This window comes from Hyperolius riggenbachi, chromosome 4, assembly GCF_040937935.1.
Source record: "Hyperolius riggenbachi isolate aHypRig1 chromosome 4, aHypRig1.pri, whole genome shotgun sequence".
NCBI classification, from domain to species: Eukaryota; Metazoa; Chordata; class Amphibia; order Anura; family Hyperoliidae; genus Hyperolius; species Hyperolius riggenbachi.
In genome coordinates, this window is record NC_090649.1 from 202,027,700 (window position 1) to 202,046,503 (window position 18,804).

The 18,804-nt window shown below is 43.2% G+C and overlaps 1 protein-coding gene across 3 annotated transcripts in view; it reads left to right on the forward strand.

Annotated features, from left to right (window-relative positions):
• Positions 1–18,804, forward strand: part of TNK2 (tyrosine kinase non receptor 2) — a 238,558-nt gene that overhangs the window by 73,539 nt on the left and 146,215 nt on the right. The window contains exon 1 of one of the 3 annotated variants that reach the window (XM_068281240.1): positions 17,674–17,731. The exons of the other annotated variants lie outside the window; for them this stretch is intronic. Within the exon in view, the coding sequence (XP_068137341.1) occupies positions 17,723–17,731 (9 nt within the window). The 5' untranslated portion in view covers positions 17,674–17,722. Of the gene's footprint in view, positions 1–17,673; positions 17,732–18,804 lie in introns of those variants that run through there. 3 annotated transcript variants of the gene reach the window in all.

An 18,804-nucleotide genomic window follows, 5' to 3' on the forward strand; every position in this document is an offset into this window, starting at 1 on the left:
ACACTTCTGTGTGCATCAGTGAAAAGAGAATGAAGGCTTAATGCCTGTAGGAAGTTGTAGGAATGTAACTGTGAGCTGTGAAATCTCAAAAGAGCATACATCATGATACAGACACAGTCATCCTGTATTATTCCTGCTGAACTGACTGTTCTCTGTACGGAATGTGTTTCAGCTTGTATAATGATTTCTTATGTAAAGCTGGGCCCACCTGGAACTGCTATTAATGTTTTGCTTAGTTGCTGACAGGTTGAATTATTCACTGGTATGAGTCTTCAGTACTGTACTCTGTTCCTGTCCACCTGTCATATGCGTGGAAGTCTATGTATCTCCACGTGTTGCGTGGAAGTCTATGTATCCACTATTGCTATTTATATGTATGTTATGTTGTGAAGAATGCAGCACAAGCATAGAATTTCACTCTGCTGCAGTGGAAAGACAGGGACTCTTTGCTGCTTACGCTAGAGCAGGTCATTTCAGTGGCTTAGGTATGGAGACCCTGAGAGGGTTAGGAAATCAGTGGATCAGAGGAATAATTGTGGTGGTGGTTGGCTGAACTTCATGTACTTGTTTCTGCTTATTATAAGACAAGTCATGCTGTTCTGAAATCTGTATTCAATCACTCTGGTATACCGGATCAAGAAAATCTTCATAAAGGTGGCCACACACTATACAATTTTTTAAATATCTGTTCAATTTAAGAATTGCAATCAATTTTTCTGACTGATTGGAACATTTCAAAAATATGACCAATGTACCACACACAAATGTTCAATCTTTCCCCAATTATGATACAAATGATTGGAAACTCGGACAAAATTGCTAGGGTGTGTGTATTAATTAATTGACAATATAACACACACCATACAATCTTTAGAAAGATTGAAGAAAAATATCTGTATTCTGGATCGATAAAAATAGAAGAAAACGGGAAATCCGATCGGATTTTTCAGTCGAATGAAAAAAAAGCTTCGGATTTTTTCGGGAGATCCGATCGTTTTCATTAAAAAATTGCCGTAAAATCAGATCATTTTATTGTATCGTATGTGGCCACCTTTAGATGAAGAAAAGTTTGTAGATGTGTTGGAGATCACTAATGTAGAGGGAAAGGCAAAGCACAATGTTTTCATGGCTATGCGCAATAAGGGGCAATAACTAGCCACTAATCATATTAGGGCTGGTTCAGACGGACGTCTGCGTGGACGTCGCTTTTTGGGGCGTTGCGGTGGCTGCGCAGTCAGGCTTTCAGTAGCCTTCGCGTCGTGTTCCGATGCGGCCGCGTTTTTTCTTCCCCTAGGGGAACATTAGCCATCACGGTTGTCCGCCCCCTGGAAGCTACATGTCGCTTCCAGGGGCAGCTCGGATGCTAGCGAAAATCGGGACCTGAACGCCGCAATAGTGTAAACGTGCGCAAAAGCTTGGTGTAAACGCTCCCATTCACTTGAATGGGAGCATTTACCGCGACGTTCCGAACGCTTGCGGTAAACGCTCTGCAAGCGTCCGTCTGAACCAGCCCTTAGTTTCCAAAACTAGTTGCTAACAAGGGCCACAATTCACTAAGATCATAATAGTGATAATAAGGCAAGTGAAAACTTATCACCACACAGCAGTCAGTATTTTAAGTGTTAATTCACTTAAGAAGCTTGCCTTATTAACATGTAGTGTTATGCTAGGTACACACGATGAGATTTTTCAGCCGATTTATTGTCCGAACGATTTTCCGATCGATTTTCTTATCCATTTCCATTCACTTCTGAGAAATCGATCAGAAAAACGATCGAAAATAAGATTGTACATGTCGGAAATTATCTATTGAACCATCTATCTGCCAAACTATCTTATGGTGTGTACTTAGCATTAAGGTACCCATACACTATGTCGATTTCCCATCGAAATACAGCAGATTCGATCACTGTGATTGAACCTGCTATGAAATTGTTAATGCAGATGTTGACCGATCGCCCGATTTCCATCCAAAATCGATCGATTTAGTTGATCTGTCCAGGCGGAAAATTTTGGTAGGTTGCTGGTGGGTCGGGAGCGCATCGTTAGCAGTGTTCGATACCGCGACAACCGATGCAGCAGTAATATCACCTGTCCTCCGGCGCAAGTCCCTGGTCCCGTCCTGTGAGAAGGCGAAGTTCAAACAGTAGAGCGCCCTCTACTGTTTTATCTTACGCTTGTCACAGGAAAGGACACAAAGTGAAGGGGAGAAAAGAGGAGGACGCCAGAAGAGGTGAGAGACTGCAGGGACTCGCGCCGGCAGACAGGTAATATCATTGGGGCGGCAAGGCAGGCGGCAGCTCCACAGGTTGTGAATCAATTTCATGCTGAAATCTATTCAAAATCTGTGTGCAGTGTATTGGCAGCCAATAGATCCCTCTCTGATTATTTTCGATCAGAGAGGGATCTATCTGTTGGTCGATCTGGTGGCAGTCGACCAGTGTATGGCAACCTATAAGTTTTCATGGTGAGAGTGTTGTCTTATCACTCCAGTCCAGTAGTTATTCTCACATGCTGTAGATAGGGAGGGAAAGAGCACACCCAGGCAGGATGTAGCTTCACCCCTCCTGCTGCCAGGATGATTACAGCTAACCTGTGTATGAGAGCCAGGGAAGGAGGGAAAGCGGCTGTGTGTGTGGCTGTGGCTGTGTACCTTATATGCTTGGTGACATAGGAGCTGCAGAGGCACAAATAACTCTTTAATGTCTGTAGCAGCTGTCACTCACTCACGTACGTCACTCCAGAGCATAAGCTGTGTAGGTAATTTCCACAATTTCCATAAAGCAAGATAGCAGCCCCATGAAACAAGTTGTAAAATAGGCAGCCCTGGGCAGCAAGCTGATCTGAAAGAAAACAATTTAAATGACAGTTATTATAATACTGTGACTTGGTTAGTGAAGGCAGAAAAGTGTGTAACGGGAGTTACAAGAATTCCAGGATGCATTGAATAGAAGTGTCCCCAAAGTTATATCACTTATTGCAATGTATCGTCAAACATATTTCCCCTTGATTATAATCTGCTTTGAGGGCTGGGGCACACCGATCGGTTTTTGAGCGTTTCTGCAGCTGCTTGCTACTGCGGATACGCTAGGGTAATGCATTTCAATGGGGGTGTGCACACCACAGCGGGAGGCGTTTTGCAGAAACTAATACTCCCAGGGTGAGGCATTTTTTGGATTGCGGAGGCGTTTCTGCCTCAATGTTAAGTATAGGAAAAACGTAAACCGCTCTGAAAAACGGCAGATCAGAGCGGTTTGCCAGGCGGTTTTGTTACAGAAGCTGTTCAGTAACAGCTTTACTGTAACAATATATGAAATGTACTACATTAAAATCCGCAGCAGCAATCCGCAAAACGCTAGCAAAACGCCTCAGAAAAATAAAAAAAGCGTTTAAAAATCTGCTAGCATTTTGCGGATCTGCTAGCGGGTTTTGGTGTGCACCGGGCCTGAATGATGATTCTTTTTATGCTAATGAAAAGTTTGTGTTTACCTCCCAAAGTTTGAATGACTTAACAAAGATAAACAAGCAAATGTGGACTACAGGGTCTGAATACTATAAAGAAAGATTTGCTGCTAATAACTCTAGAAGAGGAAAAAAAATTCAGATTACAAATGTTGTTCCTATTTTATTCCTAGTCAAATGCACTTTGTGTAATTCAGATTGCCCCCTGGTGATCACCTAGAGTAGCGGCTAGATTGAAAGTGATCAGGATATTTGTGTTTTGCCCAGTGCTGAGTGTAACACCATATTGTACATTCTGACTACTCCTGTAAGATACAGCATGTTTTTGCATCATTTTCACATGGGAGGGATGTGTCATGATTTTGTTGTCATTGTTTCATGAATGAACATTTATAGCTGTATTGTGCAATGTAAAATGACTGTTAGGAAATGTGTCAGAAATTGTGAGACCACAGTTACCCTTCACTGGCTGGATCTCAGAGATCGGGAATACCTCGGGAAGGCTAAATATGGAGTGCTGGGTATACAGTGTTTCCTGTAGGTTCCTCTCTGTCAAGGTTTCTAGGTCAGGGAAGTTATGCCTGGGGCAGGCAGGAAGTTGGAGCACATTCCTAGGCACATTCCAGCAAGGTGGCTACTGAGCTGTGCACTGCTTTATTTTCTCTCTCTCTTTCTTTTGCAAAGTGTAATGATTTGTGCAAGCAAGTTCCTTTTTATCTATAGTGTTCACCTGTGTTCTTTGCTTGGCTGGTCAGAGGAGAGAGCATTGTGGCTGCCCATGCAAATAAAGCAGAAGTGAGGAAAGGATGTGTTCTTTCTGCCTATGACTCATATATCAGTCACTGCAGCTGGCAGTCAGGGGACACTGGGAGTGTAGCAGGGCAGGTGCCATCTTGTGCACATGGAAGGGAAATGCAATTTTCAATGCACATAAATATTCCGCCTGATTTATAGCAAAAAGTAGAATTGATCAAATTTTCTCACATTTCTGCTGTATTTATGGTAGAAAAATAAGTATACCTCATGAAAAATGTTCTTTATTTTAAAATGTCCCCACATTCTGTATGGCTCCTTAAAGTGAACCAAAGACAAAGCACCCTCATGTATTTTACCATATATATCAGTGGGAACATTAGAGAAAACACCTACCCTGCTCTCTGTTTTATCCTTCACTGCTCAGCCTGCTTGTTATCAATCCTGATAAAATTCCTGACTGAGCATTCAGTCTAGCTTTGCTCAGGAATCATTATAGCGGAGTCTGTCTTCTCTGATGTCTTTTGAAGCCCAAGCCTGCCCCCTTCTGGCTCTGCTATAATGACTCAGCTATAATGATTCCTGAGCAAAGCCAGACTGAATGCTCAGTCTGGGATTTTATCAGGGCTGATAACAAGCAGGCTGAGCAGTAAAGGATGAAACAGAGAGCAGGGTTGGTATTTTCTCTAAAGTTCCCACTGATATATATGGTAAAATACATGAGGGTGCTTCGTCTTTAGTTCACTTTAAAGCAGGGCTGTGGAGTCGGTACAAAAATTCACCGAGTCCGACTCCTCAAGTTAGGATTCCTCCGACTCCTCTAATTTGCGTATTACAATCTTGTTGATTGAAAGTATGTAACATGAAATGCATCTCTTAACTGCCGTTTAGGAATTTTAAAAGACAACTGAAGTGAGAGGGATATGGAGGCTGCCATATTTATTACCTTTCAAACAATACCCGTTTCCTGGATATGCAGCGGATCTTCTGCCTCTGATACTTTTAGTCATAGACTAAAACTAGTCCTTGGTAAGAGTACTTGTAGAAGGTACAGACAGAAACAAAGAACATCTATCGTGCCCTAGGCCTAGGCAATGTAACTGTGGGTACATGTAAGAGTGATGTGCAGGTACTCTGCCGGGGAACGAGAGGATTCTTCCTCTATTACACATTCTTCATGTACAATCTGAACCAGGTTTATGGGTGATAGACAACACCTCTGTGTTCAGTGTGCACAACATTCTCAGTGGATTCCCTGCAGCTCTGTGGGGAGTGCATATGTAGAGTATAGTACTACTGTGTGACAAAGTAAACCTGAGACAGATGAAATTAAAGTTTTATTCATACCTGGGGCTTCTTCCAGCCACCTTCAGGCTAATCAGTCCCTCGCTGTCCTCCTCTGCCACCTGGATCTTCTGCTATGTGTCCAGGCACTTGAGCCATTCGGGCGTAGTGCGCATGCACACACTCTGCTGCCTGGAACGTACTATACCTGCGCAGCATTATTGCGCAGGTGCAGAATGTTCATGGCTGTGGGAGCGGCACGCGGCCAGACTGCGCTGGCTGTCTGAATTACCAGGACTCATAGCAGAAGATCCAGGTGGTGGAGGAGGACAGTGAGAGACTGATTAGCCTGAAGGGGGCTGGAGGAAGCCCCAGGTATGTATAAAACTCTCTTTTCATCCGCCTCAGGTACTCTTTAATTCGTAGTCATTAAACCAAATTTTAACATATCAAATTATTTGATTTCATGAGCAAAGGTAGTAAATACATTTGCATAAACCAGCATCAACGCAGAATTATTTCCATCTCATTGACTATCTCTATTTGTGACACAGCAACACATCGGGCTTTATTCTTACAGCATAGATGTTATTTAGTATATATAGGAGATTCCTGTGTACACATCATATATTCAGTCACAATCATATATGTATATCTGACTTTAAAAATACAGGGACTGCTTTATTGAAGCAGCACAAGTAACTATTTTTTGATTGGTTTATTTCTGTAACGATTGCGGGTTTCTATTTCCGTGGTCAGCGCACAAGATGCGCGCTGACACAGCAGAAATCCTCCACAAGCGTATAATTAGATAGTACCCAGCTTGGATGCAATGTACCAGTATAGGGCAATTCCCACCGGCAGATGGAGCTGTGGAGTGCAGACGAGCACAGCCTCTGCACCCCCACAGATGTCAGATGGGAATTGTATGAGCAGGAGCAAACAGGGCAGAATAGCCCTCAAAGAGAGAGAGCACAGAGACAGGATTAATGTGTGTCCCCCAATCTAGTCGCCACCCAGCGACGGTGAACACACATCCGCAGAAACAAGAGTGGGAACGCAATCGCAAGAGATGCGATTGCCAGAAGTGACACAAGGCTGAACAGAACAGAACACAAGAGTAGCAAAGGCACAGCAAACAACAATCAGAAGGTAAAGAGAATAACAAACGCTAGCTAAACGCGAACACCGCACTCATTCGCAACAGCGAACGCGTTTCAGCACAATCACCGCGCGTTAGGCGCCCAGTGATAAGCGTGCCACCCTAACTAACCAATGACAGACAAACACGAAATATATAACGCGAATGCTTGCTAAACTGTTACCTCACCGAGCCTACAGCAAGCGTTCGTTTCAGACAAGACAGACAGGTTGGGCTGCCAGTAGCAATCGCTGCTTTGGCTAGCACCCCTAAGGCAGAAATACAGAAGGAGGCACTGCCACTACCACTAGGGCAAGTGCGATCCAGACAGATAAACAGAAGGGGCTACCAGTAGCAACCGCTGCTCTGGTTAGCACCCCAAAGGCAGAGTACAGAAGGAGGCACTGCCACTATCACTAGGGCAAGTGCGATCCAGACAGATAAACAGAAGGGGCTACAAGTAGCAACCACTGCTCTGATTAACACCCCAAAGGCAGAGATACAGAAGGAAGCACTGCCACTACCATTAGGGCTAATGCAATCCAGACAGATGGAGCAGCCAGTAGCAACCGCAGCTCTGGCCTACACTCCCAGACAGACAGAACGATTTCCTGGCGACAGGACAATCGCAGCAGAGACAACACAGGCACAACAGATAAACTTTAACAAACAAACAGGGCTGATACACTAGGAGAGTTTATTAGTAACAAACTGTGAAAATGACCAGCAAAGGATTCTGGGAGAACATGGTATTTATACTGCCAGCCTTCAAAGGAGGCAGGTAGGCAATCTGCATAACAAATATATGCAAATTCCTCAGCAGCAGAGCAGGTCTGAAACTTGCAAAGCAAAGGCAAGTCTCTTTTCCAGAGACCTGCAGCCCTCAGGCTTACGGAATGGTCAAACGTCTGTCTGTCAGTGCAGACAGCTGAGCAGATCGTTACAATTTCATTTTTGTGGACTAAGCAGAGCTATTACTGTATATATATAAATTATTTATGATGACTATTATCTGAGAAATAGAACATTTTATCATATTTTCTATTTTAATTACAGTTTAAATTCATTAGGAGTCGGTGCATTTTTTTCCCGACTCCAGGTACCCAAAAATTGCTCCAACTCCTCAACTCCGACTCCAACTCCACAGCCCTGCTTTAATGGATACCTATAGGCATGGAAAAAACTCACCTAAGAAGAGGAAAGGCTCTAGATCCCTTAAAGCCTTCCTGGTCCTCTCTGCGTCTCCTCGTTCCACCTCCGGGACCCCTCTCCAGCGTTCAACTTTAATGCAAAACAAGGCTTTAGGTCTCCTCAGAAGGCATGCTCTTGTTTCACTGACAGGCCCCCCCTTTCAGTGTTCTATTTCAGGTCTCATCGGAAGCGTGCGGAAGGAGACCTGAAGACGCAGACGGTGTAAAATTTGAATGGGGCTTGCTTGGCAGGGGAACGTGGAGATTGAGAGAGGATTGGAAATGCTCTAAGGCAGGGGTCCCCAACCTTTTTGAGCCCGGGGCCCACTATACCAACCAAAATTTTCTCCGGGGACCCCCGGGGTGGAGGGGGAGGGGGGGTTGGAGGGGCGTGGCTAGTGGCGGCAGCAGTTAACCCAGTATAGCAACAAGTATAGTTACCACAGTATAGTAAGTACAGTAAGCCCAGTATAGCTAGTACAGTTAGCCCAGTATAGCAAGTACAGTTACCCCTGTATAGCAAGTACAGTTAGCCCAGTATAGCAAGTACAGTTAGCCCAGTATAGCAAGTACAGTTACCACAGTACAGCAAGTACAGTTAGCCCAGTATAGCAAGTACAGTTAGCCCAGTATAGCAAGTACAGTTACCACAGTATAGCAAGTACAGTTAGCCCAGTATAGCAAGTACAGTTATCCCAGTATAGCAAGTACATTTACCCCAGTATAGCTAGTACAGTTAGCCCAGTATAGCAAGTACAGTTAGCCCAGTATAGCAAATACAGTTAGCCCAGTATAGCAAATACAGTTAGCCCAGTATAGCAAGTACAGTTAGCCCAGTATAGCAAGTACAGTATAGCAAGTACAGTTAGCCCAGTATAGCAAGTACAGTTAGCCCAGTGTAGCAAGTACAGTTACCACAGTATAGCAAGTACAGTTAGCCCATTATAGCAAGTACAGTTAGCCCAGTATAGCAAGTACAGTTAGCCCAGTATAGCAAATACAGTTAGCCCAGTATAGCAAATACAGTTAGCCCAGTATAGCAAGTACAGTTAGCCCAGTATAGCAAGTACAGTATAGCAAGTACAGTTACCACAGTATAGCAAGTACAGTTAGCCCAGTATAGCAAGTACAGTTAGCCCAGTGTAGCAAGTACAGTTACCACAGTATAGCAAGTACAGTTAGCCCAGTATAGCAAGTACAGTTAGCCCAGTGTAGCAAGTACAGTTACCACAGTATAGCAAGTACAGTTAGCCCATTATAGCAAGTACAGTTAGCCCAGTATAGCAAGTACAGTTAGCCCAGTATAGCCAGTAGTTACCCCAGTGTAGGTAGGAGAGGTGCCCTGTCCACCCTCTCCCAACCTCCACCCCCCCCCCGCGGCTGCCACTCCTGTTACCTTATGAGCGGGCGGTCGCTTTCGTCCTTATATTCCCCCAGTCGCTCCTGTCCTCGGTGGCAGCATCTCGTAATACAGCAGCGCTTCCCGCGCGGCTGCTGTAAGGAAGAGAAGGAAACGGCAGCGGCTTCCTGTAGCGGCGATCGCCGTTACCATGGAAACCTCCTCCCCGCCTCCTTCTTTCCTTACAGCAGCCGCACAGAAAGCGCTGCTGTAATAAATGCTGCAAAGAGGAGAGGGGCGAGCCGCTATGGGATTGGGGAATATAAGGGAGGAAGCGGCCGCCCGCTCATAAACTAACAGGAGCGGCGGCCGCGGGGGGGAGAGGGAGAAAGGCCAGATCCACCGCGGCCCCTAAGAAATTTGCCCACGGACCACCAGGGGGCTGCGGCCCCCAGGTTGGGGACCTCTGCTCTAAGGGATCCAGGGCCATCCCTCTTCTTAGGTGAGTATGTAACTTTTTGTGCTTGACAGGGTACAGTTATTCTTTAAAAATGAATGTATTTGTGTGTTCTTCTTTGAAGCATTATTATTTACATACCTTTGCCCTGTCTTGATGTCTTCTTCGATAATCCTAGTTGCATTTAGTTTTGCTCAATTTAGTACTTATGGATGTTATATAGGTAATGGAATCCTCCCAAGGTAATGCCACTTGCTCTTCTACTTGTAAAGGTACAGTATTTGTATGTTCTCCACTGAAGCACGATTATCTACATAACTTTTCTTTGTCTCCAATGGCCAATTCCTCTGTTATTCCCACTTTCTGACTGTTAACTTGCTGTCAGTTGGTAGCAACAGGCAGAGTTCACACTTACTAAAATTCACATATGAATTGTGATTGGGAAAAATGCGGTCACTGCACATTTAATGGAAGTTAATGGAGCATTGCACTTCTGCTCACATTTGCGAAATTGCATTTGTGTTTTTGCATACGCAAAAATAAAACCCTTACATCTTTGGAGCGTATATTTGCATATTGCATGCAAATTTCTATCGACTTTCATTAGCTGTAATTAAAAAAGCACACAAAAATATGCATACACAACACAATTTTTAACATGAAAAACACATGCAAAAAGGTTCAGTATTTAACAATATTAAGGTCCCATTTCCATTAGGGGTGATTCCGGGTGATCTTTGCAGACAAAACTCGTGAAAACTCGCTGTGTGAACCTTGCCTTCATTTTCCTCCTCCCTCCTGGGTAGCTACCATCGTTTCTATCTTCCCACTGGTGTGTCTGTCTCTTGATCAATCTCTTTATCTGTCTCTGTGGATGCTTTGTCTTTCATCATATGGTGAACAGAGACACTTAATCTGGAAAGAAATGAAGATGAGTCTCACATGGTTACCATACAGAATAGATTTGGCAGGCCACTTCATCCTGTTTCCCAGAAAGACACTGAACACGAGGCTTAAAAGTCACACTTATGATTTGTATTTTCCTGAGACTCCATTTGTATTGCATGAGTATCTTTCCAGTGTTAGTTTGACTTTGTAGTATAAAAGATGCTAGAAGTCAGTATATATGATTAAATGTAAATGTAATTTCCTTTTCCTTGTATTTGTGGTTGCGTCACAGGTTTTGCTCAGAATTGCAGCTCCAAGCCTGGCATATGGCTTTTTTATCTGACAAAAGCTGCTTATGGTGCAGTGCTTATGCTGAGCCTAAAGCTGTTCCTTGTAATGGACTGTGCTGTCTTTGATTAATGGCGAGTTGCTTTCATTTCATTAGTTGTGTTGTGCAGGTACAGTGTGCCCTGCATGCTGATTAAGGACTATGGATTGTGTGTATGTAACAAGAAACGTACAAGTGAACTTACATAGTCTTTGGAAAACCAAGCATAGCTTTTCTGCAGTTCAGTATCCTCTCCCCCACATATTCTTACATACCTAAAAACATGCAGGTCCTCTATTGTGGGCTATTGCAAATCTTATTTTATGATGGCCCACACTCCCATCAGTCCCCTACTTGCATGAATGCTTATGTGAAAATACATGAACTGCAGGCGGTAGAACAGCTTGTTGTTGTTGAAGTTGCTATGTTTACCAATTTAAAGTGGAACTAAATTCAGAACATCCTTTCGGCTCTGATAATTATCCACAGCATGATAACCTTTATGGAAAATATTTTCTTCATTACCATCTAGGGAAATACAAAAATAGCAAGTTTTAGCTTGCTTTCAATGAAAGGGTTAAGCCTCGGTGTTTACTGAATGGGGAGAGCCACTAAGGGCCTATTTCCAATACACGCAGATTGGATGCAGAAAAATTTACTCCAATGAATGCCTGTGGGAAAATCTGCATCAGAAGAATCACGTTTAGTGGAAACAGACCCATTGGCATTCATTGGAGTCAGTTTTTCTGCATCCGTTTTGCATCCAATCTGCATGTAGTGGAAACAGGCCCTATGGCTGAGCTCTTCTGCAGTTTTTTCACAGCTGCTGATAAGAATTAATTGGAACTTTGATCTGGCTAAACAAAGGCAGAACACAGAGCAGTGAATTTCTTCAGCAACTATATGGGGCATAAATACTTTACATTGTGTGCTGTGCAAGAGTTTGGGTTTGCTTTAAAGGGGATCCGAGATGAACTTTTACTCATTGCATAATTGTGTTCCTTTCCTATTGCTCATAAGGCATTCCTCAAGCCAAATACTTTTTTGGTTTAATACTCTAATTCCCTATAAACTAAACAAGCCTGGCCCACAGAGAGCCTTAGCAGTAGCAAGGGCTCATGGGAGCTCAGTCTGGGCAGGAGGTGGGGGAGGTATTACTAGCCAGAGATTTTAGAGGCAGAGGGGAGGAGGGGGGATTAGGTTTTTTTTCACAGAAGATGCAGATAAGCCTGCCTCTGTGTAATGTTTACAAACAACCTGGCTGCTGTCATTGTATCACAGGAAGAAATAATCATATTCTATTGAAGCTGTTTGCAGCTAGATTTGCTGTGTAAACTGTCTAAACTTTAGATAAAGCAGACAATCCGAGAGCCCAATATAGTGTAGTATGTATTGGAACAAAGAAGAATGATAACAAGTAAGTATTATACTTACAAACATGGGTTACCGTTTAGGGCTAGGCAACCACTATATAGGCAGGTGGGGAGATTAGACCTGTCCCCACTCAGGATTAAGATGTCGCTCTCTGTAGAAGGAAAAAGAGGGTGTATCACCCTTCCACCAAGGGTGGAAAATTTGATATATGAATGGATGTGCAGAGGCGCCAAAAGGATAAAAGTTGCTAAAAAGTTTAAAATATTCAGGTGGCGGTGGTGGACCAACCACTCCAAAAAGGACACAATACTGTCGCTTACAATTAAGACAATGTATTCACATACTCCAAGATAAAATACTGCAACACGTTTCACAGGCACATTCCCGCTTCATCAGGCATTAAACAACCGGAGTATTACACAGCTATGGGTCCAATACACGCTTGGCACCTCTGCCAAGATATAAGATATATAGACAAATTACTAGTTATAGTTTTTCATCTCGGATCCGCTTTAATAAAAAAAGGAGGACCATAGGTAAGTGATCAAATATATTATAAAAATTCAGGTATGAAGCAGTATCTGCATTTTCATACCAGCTGTGCCTTGAACTTAGGCTGACACATTTCTCCCTGTGCTTAATGCATTAATGTTTTTATATCATATAGTTTTCACTGTATGTAACCTTTGATTATATTTTCAGTTTATTTTGTTAGTCAGTGTATGCTTTCAAAACGCAAATGCTGATCATCTCAGGGATTGGAGCTGATGTAAGTAGAAGTGAGAAAAAAGTGAACAACAAATCCGTTCATCCCTTTAAAGCAGGGGTGTCAAACTCAGTCACATAAGGGCCATAATCTAAACCATAGTCTATGTGGCAGGCCAAATTGTTTATTAAGATTTAACATTTATTGAACAGTCTCAAATTAAATGGTATAACTATAGCACCCTTGGAAGCTTGTGCTTCCTCCTGCAGAGTAGCACAGTGGAGCAGTTTAACTACTTGTTGCACGCCGGGCAGTATATTCACGGCCCTGCAAAGTTCACAGGATGCACCAGGGCCGTGAATACAAGTCTGCCACGACATGCAGCCGACGCTCGCTCCCGTTTGCACGCGTGCGCACCCCGTTTCAATGAATACCGGCGTCTACGAGACGCCGGCATTCATTGTATCTTCCTGTTGTTACACTGGCACGCATTACATCCGATTCACGTGCTTACGTACATGAATTGGAAATAATGACTGAGGTTATCTTGTGGCCAAATAGTATATTAACCAAAATTCATTTTTATTTAATAAATATTTTTATAATTAACTATTTCCCTCCAACACCCTCCCATAGTACCCAAACTTTATTTTTTTTTCATATAGGGGGAGGAAAAAAATTATATAAAAAATATATATAAATCGTTACCTTAGGGACTAAACTTTTTTAAAATTTATGTCAAGGCAGTATATTACTATTTTTTAATTTATGGGCTTGTAATTAGTGATGGACGGAAAACTGAAAAAATGAACCTTTATTTACAACTAAAATATTGGCGCCATACATTGTACTAGGGACATTCAATAACCAGGACAAACGGGCAAATAAAATGTGTGGCTTTTATCCACAGTAGAACACTATAATGGCCAAAAACTGAGAAATAATGTATTTTTTCATTTTTTTTCTTATTATTCATTTTAAAATGCATTTATGATAAAATAATTCTTAGCATACTGTACCTCCCAAAGAAAGCCCAATTGGTGGCGAGAAAAACAAGATATAGATCATTATGCTGTGATTAGTAGTAGTTAAGTTATTGGCGAAAGAAAGGGAGGAGCGCTGACAGGTGAAAATTGCTCTGGTCCACAAGGGGAAAAAACCCTCAGTCATCAAGTGGTTAATATTTACCTTCTCCAGTGCTGCTGTGGGACTGAATGAACTTCCTGACAGCCACACGCTCTATGCTGCTCACCTCTGGTTTTAAATGCATGTCACATGATTGTAGGCTGAAGGTAGCAGGTAAATATTACACTGTGCAGCGCTACAACCCCATGCTATTTTTGTGTGTGTAGTGGGGGCTGTTACCAGTGTGCTCCTCTGGATGTGGAGACAGTATGCTCTCATTATTTTTCGGCTTACAATAATGTACGTTTAAAGGGAACCTTAACTGAGATTAAAAAAAAAAAAAGTTTCACTTACCTGGGGCTTCCTTAAGCACCCTGCAGCAATCCTGTACCCTCACTAGTCCTTGACTATCCTCTGGTCCCCCGCCGCAGTTTAGTTTTATTTTTTTTGTTACATGTTCACTGCATCCTTGTTTGCATTCCCGTCGTCAAGCGTGTTCTGCACACGTGCAGTACAAGGTCTTCTCTTACTGTGCCTGACAACGGGAATGCAAACAAGGACGCGTGCGGCCGCACAGGCGCAGTGGCCTGCTGACTCTCAGATGGCTGAAAACAAAACTACCGTAGCTGCCTGCAAGGGACTGGAGGATAGTCGAAAGACCAGTGAGGGTACAGGGCTACTGCAGGGGGCTTGGGGAAGCCCCAGGTAAGTGAAACTTTTTTTTTTTTTATATATCTCAGATAAGGTTCACTTTAAAGCTTTCAAGGGTCACATTAAATGGATAGGAGGGCCACATTCACCACTCGGGTCTTGAGTTCGACACCTGTGCTTTAAAGGATTGATAGGAAGATTTGAAGAGTGTAGGGGCAGGGACTTCTTCCTGACTTTCTTAGCAGCATTAGTCCTTTAGGGTCTGATCAGCAAACAAGGATGCAGTGAATTTACCATGTTGTCTCCTGAAACAGATTTAACGGAAATCAGAGACGTTAAGGTCTATAGATTTGATACTTCAGTGGCTGGATGGTGCAATGGTTAAGGGCTCTGCCTCTGACACAGGAGACCAGGGTTCAAACCTCGGCTCTGCCTGTTCAGTAAGCCAGCACCTATTCAGGAGGAGACCTTAGGCAAGTTTCCCTAACACTGCTACTGCCTATAGAGCGCGCCCTAGTGGCTGCAGCTCTGGCGCTTTGAGTCCGCCAGGAGAAAAGCGCGATATAAATGTTATTTGTCTTTGTCTTGATCCCACTGACGCAGTTGTATCCACTTCTGTTCGCTTTTCAGCATCTTTAACATTGATGTGTAACTGAAAAGTGGACACAACTGCGTCAGTGGGCTCAGGCAGTTAGGGTCCAGCTTTGGATCACAAAATGTTGTTGTCAATGCAGTTTTTACTGAAGGTAGTGTCTGATTTTGTACTTCTTATCAATATTTTGATTTCTGCAGCCAGGAGGATAACTACAAATCATGCCACCCCCCACCTCCCTTCCCAGCAAATATTTTATGGGGGCCCCAATTCCTAGATTCCACTAACACCTGAAGAACAAGTAAGCCAAACCCCCACAAAATGTGTGACCATCACAACTCTCCTCCACCCCCTCTTTCTCCTGACAATACATACAACCACCATTCTCCTTCCCCATAACAGTCATTTGTAGAGACCTTAGTCAGCTGCACACCTATGGTGCCGGACTGAAGGATGTTGAATCTCATCCCCAAATGTCAGTTAAAGTAGGTAGGCCAGTCCATACACCAAGGTTGCTGACTTTGAGATGCCTTTAATCTAGGCCTACCGGGTTCATCTAACTTTGACCCTGTGTGTGGCTCCCTCCTTTATCAAGTGTGATCAATGTTCCCTCCCCCCATCCCAGCAAGTGACCTTACCCACTATTCTGTTCAGCCCAGCCATGCTGTACAGCACCCCTCTCTATGGCACCTGCCCATTTTTCTTCCCCTCCCTTGTAAATTCTTAATCAGTAAGGCTCTGGCAGAGCAGCAAAGTTGTAGTGGCTGGATACTGTAATGGTTAAGGGCTCTGGCTCTGACACAGGAGACCTGCGTTCAAATCTCGGTTTTTCGTGTTAAGGAAGCCAGCACCTATTCAGCAAGGAGTCCTTGGGCTAGACTCCCTAACACTGCTACTGCCTACTGAGCATGCCCTAGTGGCACACAAATCCTTTGTAAATTACTCAAGCTCTTTGAGTCGGCCAGGAGAAAAGCACACTATAAATGTTATTTGTCTTGTCTTGTGTCATCACTTCATTGCTCCCTCCACCATTTATCTGCACAGGTGTCCCTCTATGTCCGCTGCTCTTGTTCAATTACATCATCATTCACAGTATGTAGATGAATGGGCCTAGAACAGCCAGTCTGTCGAGCACTTCCAACACTTGCCTTGTGTACCACTGCAGAGGTGAGGCATGTGGTCATGTATGGAAAAGAGGCAAACCCAGGAGCAACAGTTATGTGTAAACATTGCCTTTAAAGGACCTCTGAAGCAAAAAAAAAAAAAAGTAAGCTGTTCAAATCTGACAGAACCAGCAAAATTGTGACTAGTCCAGCTCCTCATGGGGGATTTTCAGGGTGAAAAGTAATTCCTAAATGGCAATTGCTAAGTCTAACTGCCAAAATACTGTGCAAGTGAGTAGGGAGGCTGGCTGGTATCGTACTATTTAGCAGTTAGACTTAGCAACTGCTGTTCTGGAAATGCTTTTGAAAACAAAGAAAACCTTGAGAACCCCCCATGAGGAGATGGACTAGTCCAAAACTTGTCGGTTCTGTCAGATTTTAACTGCTGACTATTTTCGCTATAGTGGTCCTTTAATGAGCAGTCAGAGCTTGTTACATTCATGCAACTGTCACATTTCTAAGGTATTTGTCAGTTACATTTAGGAAACTGATTGCAGGCTGTCTGGACTAATAGGGACAATTTACCTAGAGATACCAAGGTCAGGCAGTACATTAGACTGCTTTTTGAGGGTCCTATTAGCCTGAGAAGAGCTGTTAAATATAGAGCAAATCCGTTCCAGGGAGGTAAAGCTTTCTTTATAGTTACAACCAGAGTTTCCACTCTAAAATTGTGACTGGTTCTCTTTAAACTCATTTAGCATAAATTTCAGGGGATTAACAAGAATTCCTGTTCTAGTGATATAAATAATATAGCAATATTTACCGTGAAGTCTTGTTTTACCTTTCTTAGCCTGAGACACATTTCTGTTCCTAGTGAATGCACATGGGAACTTTACTCTTTTACACCATTATGTTTGTGCATAAAAATTGGGTGTAATTTCTCTGAGGTAAGATGGAAAGCACTTGATGCTGTGTGGGGGCGGTAGACAGATTTTGTTTTTTTTCCCTTCCACACCCAATGTCTTACTGGACTTTGGAGTTTGTTTTGCCAAAAAAGGAGAGATTTTATTTGTAGTCATTCCTCTTTTTCCACTCCTTGCCAAATGTCCTCAGATGTATGTAGCTGGCCAAAATGTAAGAGAACTTCTCTGACTGGTAAACATTGGCAGGAACTGGTAGCATGTCATAGGGGTGCTACAGCTAGCAGATGAATGGCCCCTTTAAGTGAATGATGACCTCACACTCACGTGCCACCAGAGCACAACATAGTGACTTGTATGCGTGCTGAAAACAGGTCATGCTTCAGGTTAGACGCTTTCATTCAGCATCATGCTGGAGGTAAGACTTGTATGGCCCTGCGCCAAACATGGCTTTCTGCTGTCTTGTTTAACTCCTTCAGTGCGGGCAGCGGAAGCTGTATCTCTAGTGTTTACATAGGATTGCCTACAGACAATAATGTGCTGCTGTGCCTAACTGCATCTGGTAGGAACATTGTGATATGTAATGGTTATTGCAATAGATTCTTGGCTTTTACAAAACTAAACACATTTTTTTCCCTGGTTCTAAAATAGGGAATAAGGTTAGCTGATTTGTATTTTATGGTTTTATAGCTACCCTAATTATAGTAAGTGCTTTAAAATTAAAGCCCAAGATACTTATTTTAAATAGTTATGCAAAAAAGGTGTAAAATATGAAGTGCCTTCTGTGTCAGTTCATTGACCCTTATTTCCTATCAACCTCTGTCTGCCTGCTTACTACCTTTTCCTTATCATATTGAAGCTTTGCCTACCTACTAGAGAGTAACAGCCATGATAGGCTACTAGTCAGCAGTGAGGCGTGGCTTCCTCTGAAAGAATTAAACCGAAAGACTTGCACACCTATAGTAGAGCAGTGCTGGTGCTGGAACCCATAGCAGCGATAATCCAACAGTCAAAAGAGGGATCTGCACACAGTCTTCAAGTAACAAAGTGCTTTTATTGTTCCAATGCACATACATAATACACACCAAATCGTCTCAGCCGACGATCATTTCGGGGCCAATCAGGTCCCCTTTATCAAGGAATAAGTTGTTTGCTTATGCCTTGATAAAGGGGACCTGATTGGCACCAAAACGATTGTTGGCTGAGACGATTTGGTGTGTATTATATGTGTGCATTAGAACAATAAAAGCATGTTGTTCCTTGAAGACTGTGTGCGGATCCCTCTTTCATCTGAAAGAATAACAAAGAGCAATCTTCCACTTCTTTACTGACTAGGAGTGAGAAGCAGGGCCGAGGCAGAGGCGAGAGAGGCTCCAGCCTCAGGGCGCAGTGTAGAAGGGGGCGCACAACTCACTCAGCTATCATTCACCTATTGTGTTTGAAGCAGAGAGAAATAAGAAAAGGGGATACATGGGAGTAACTGCAAGCAAT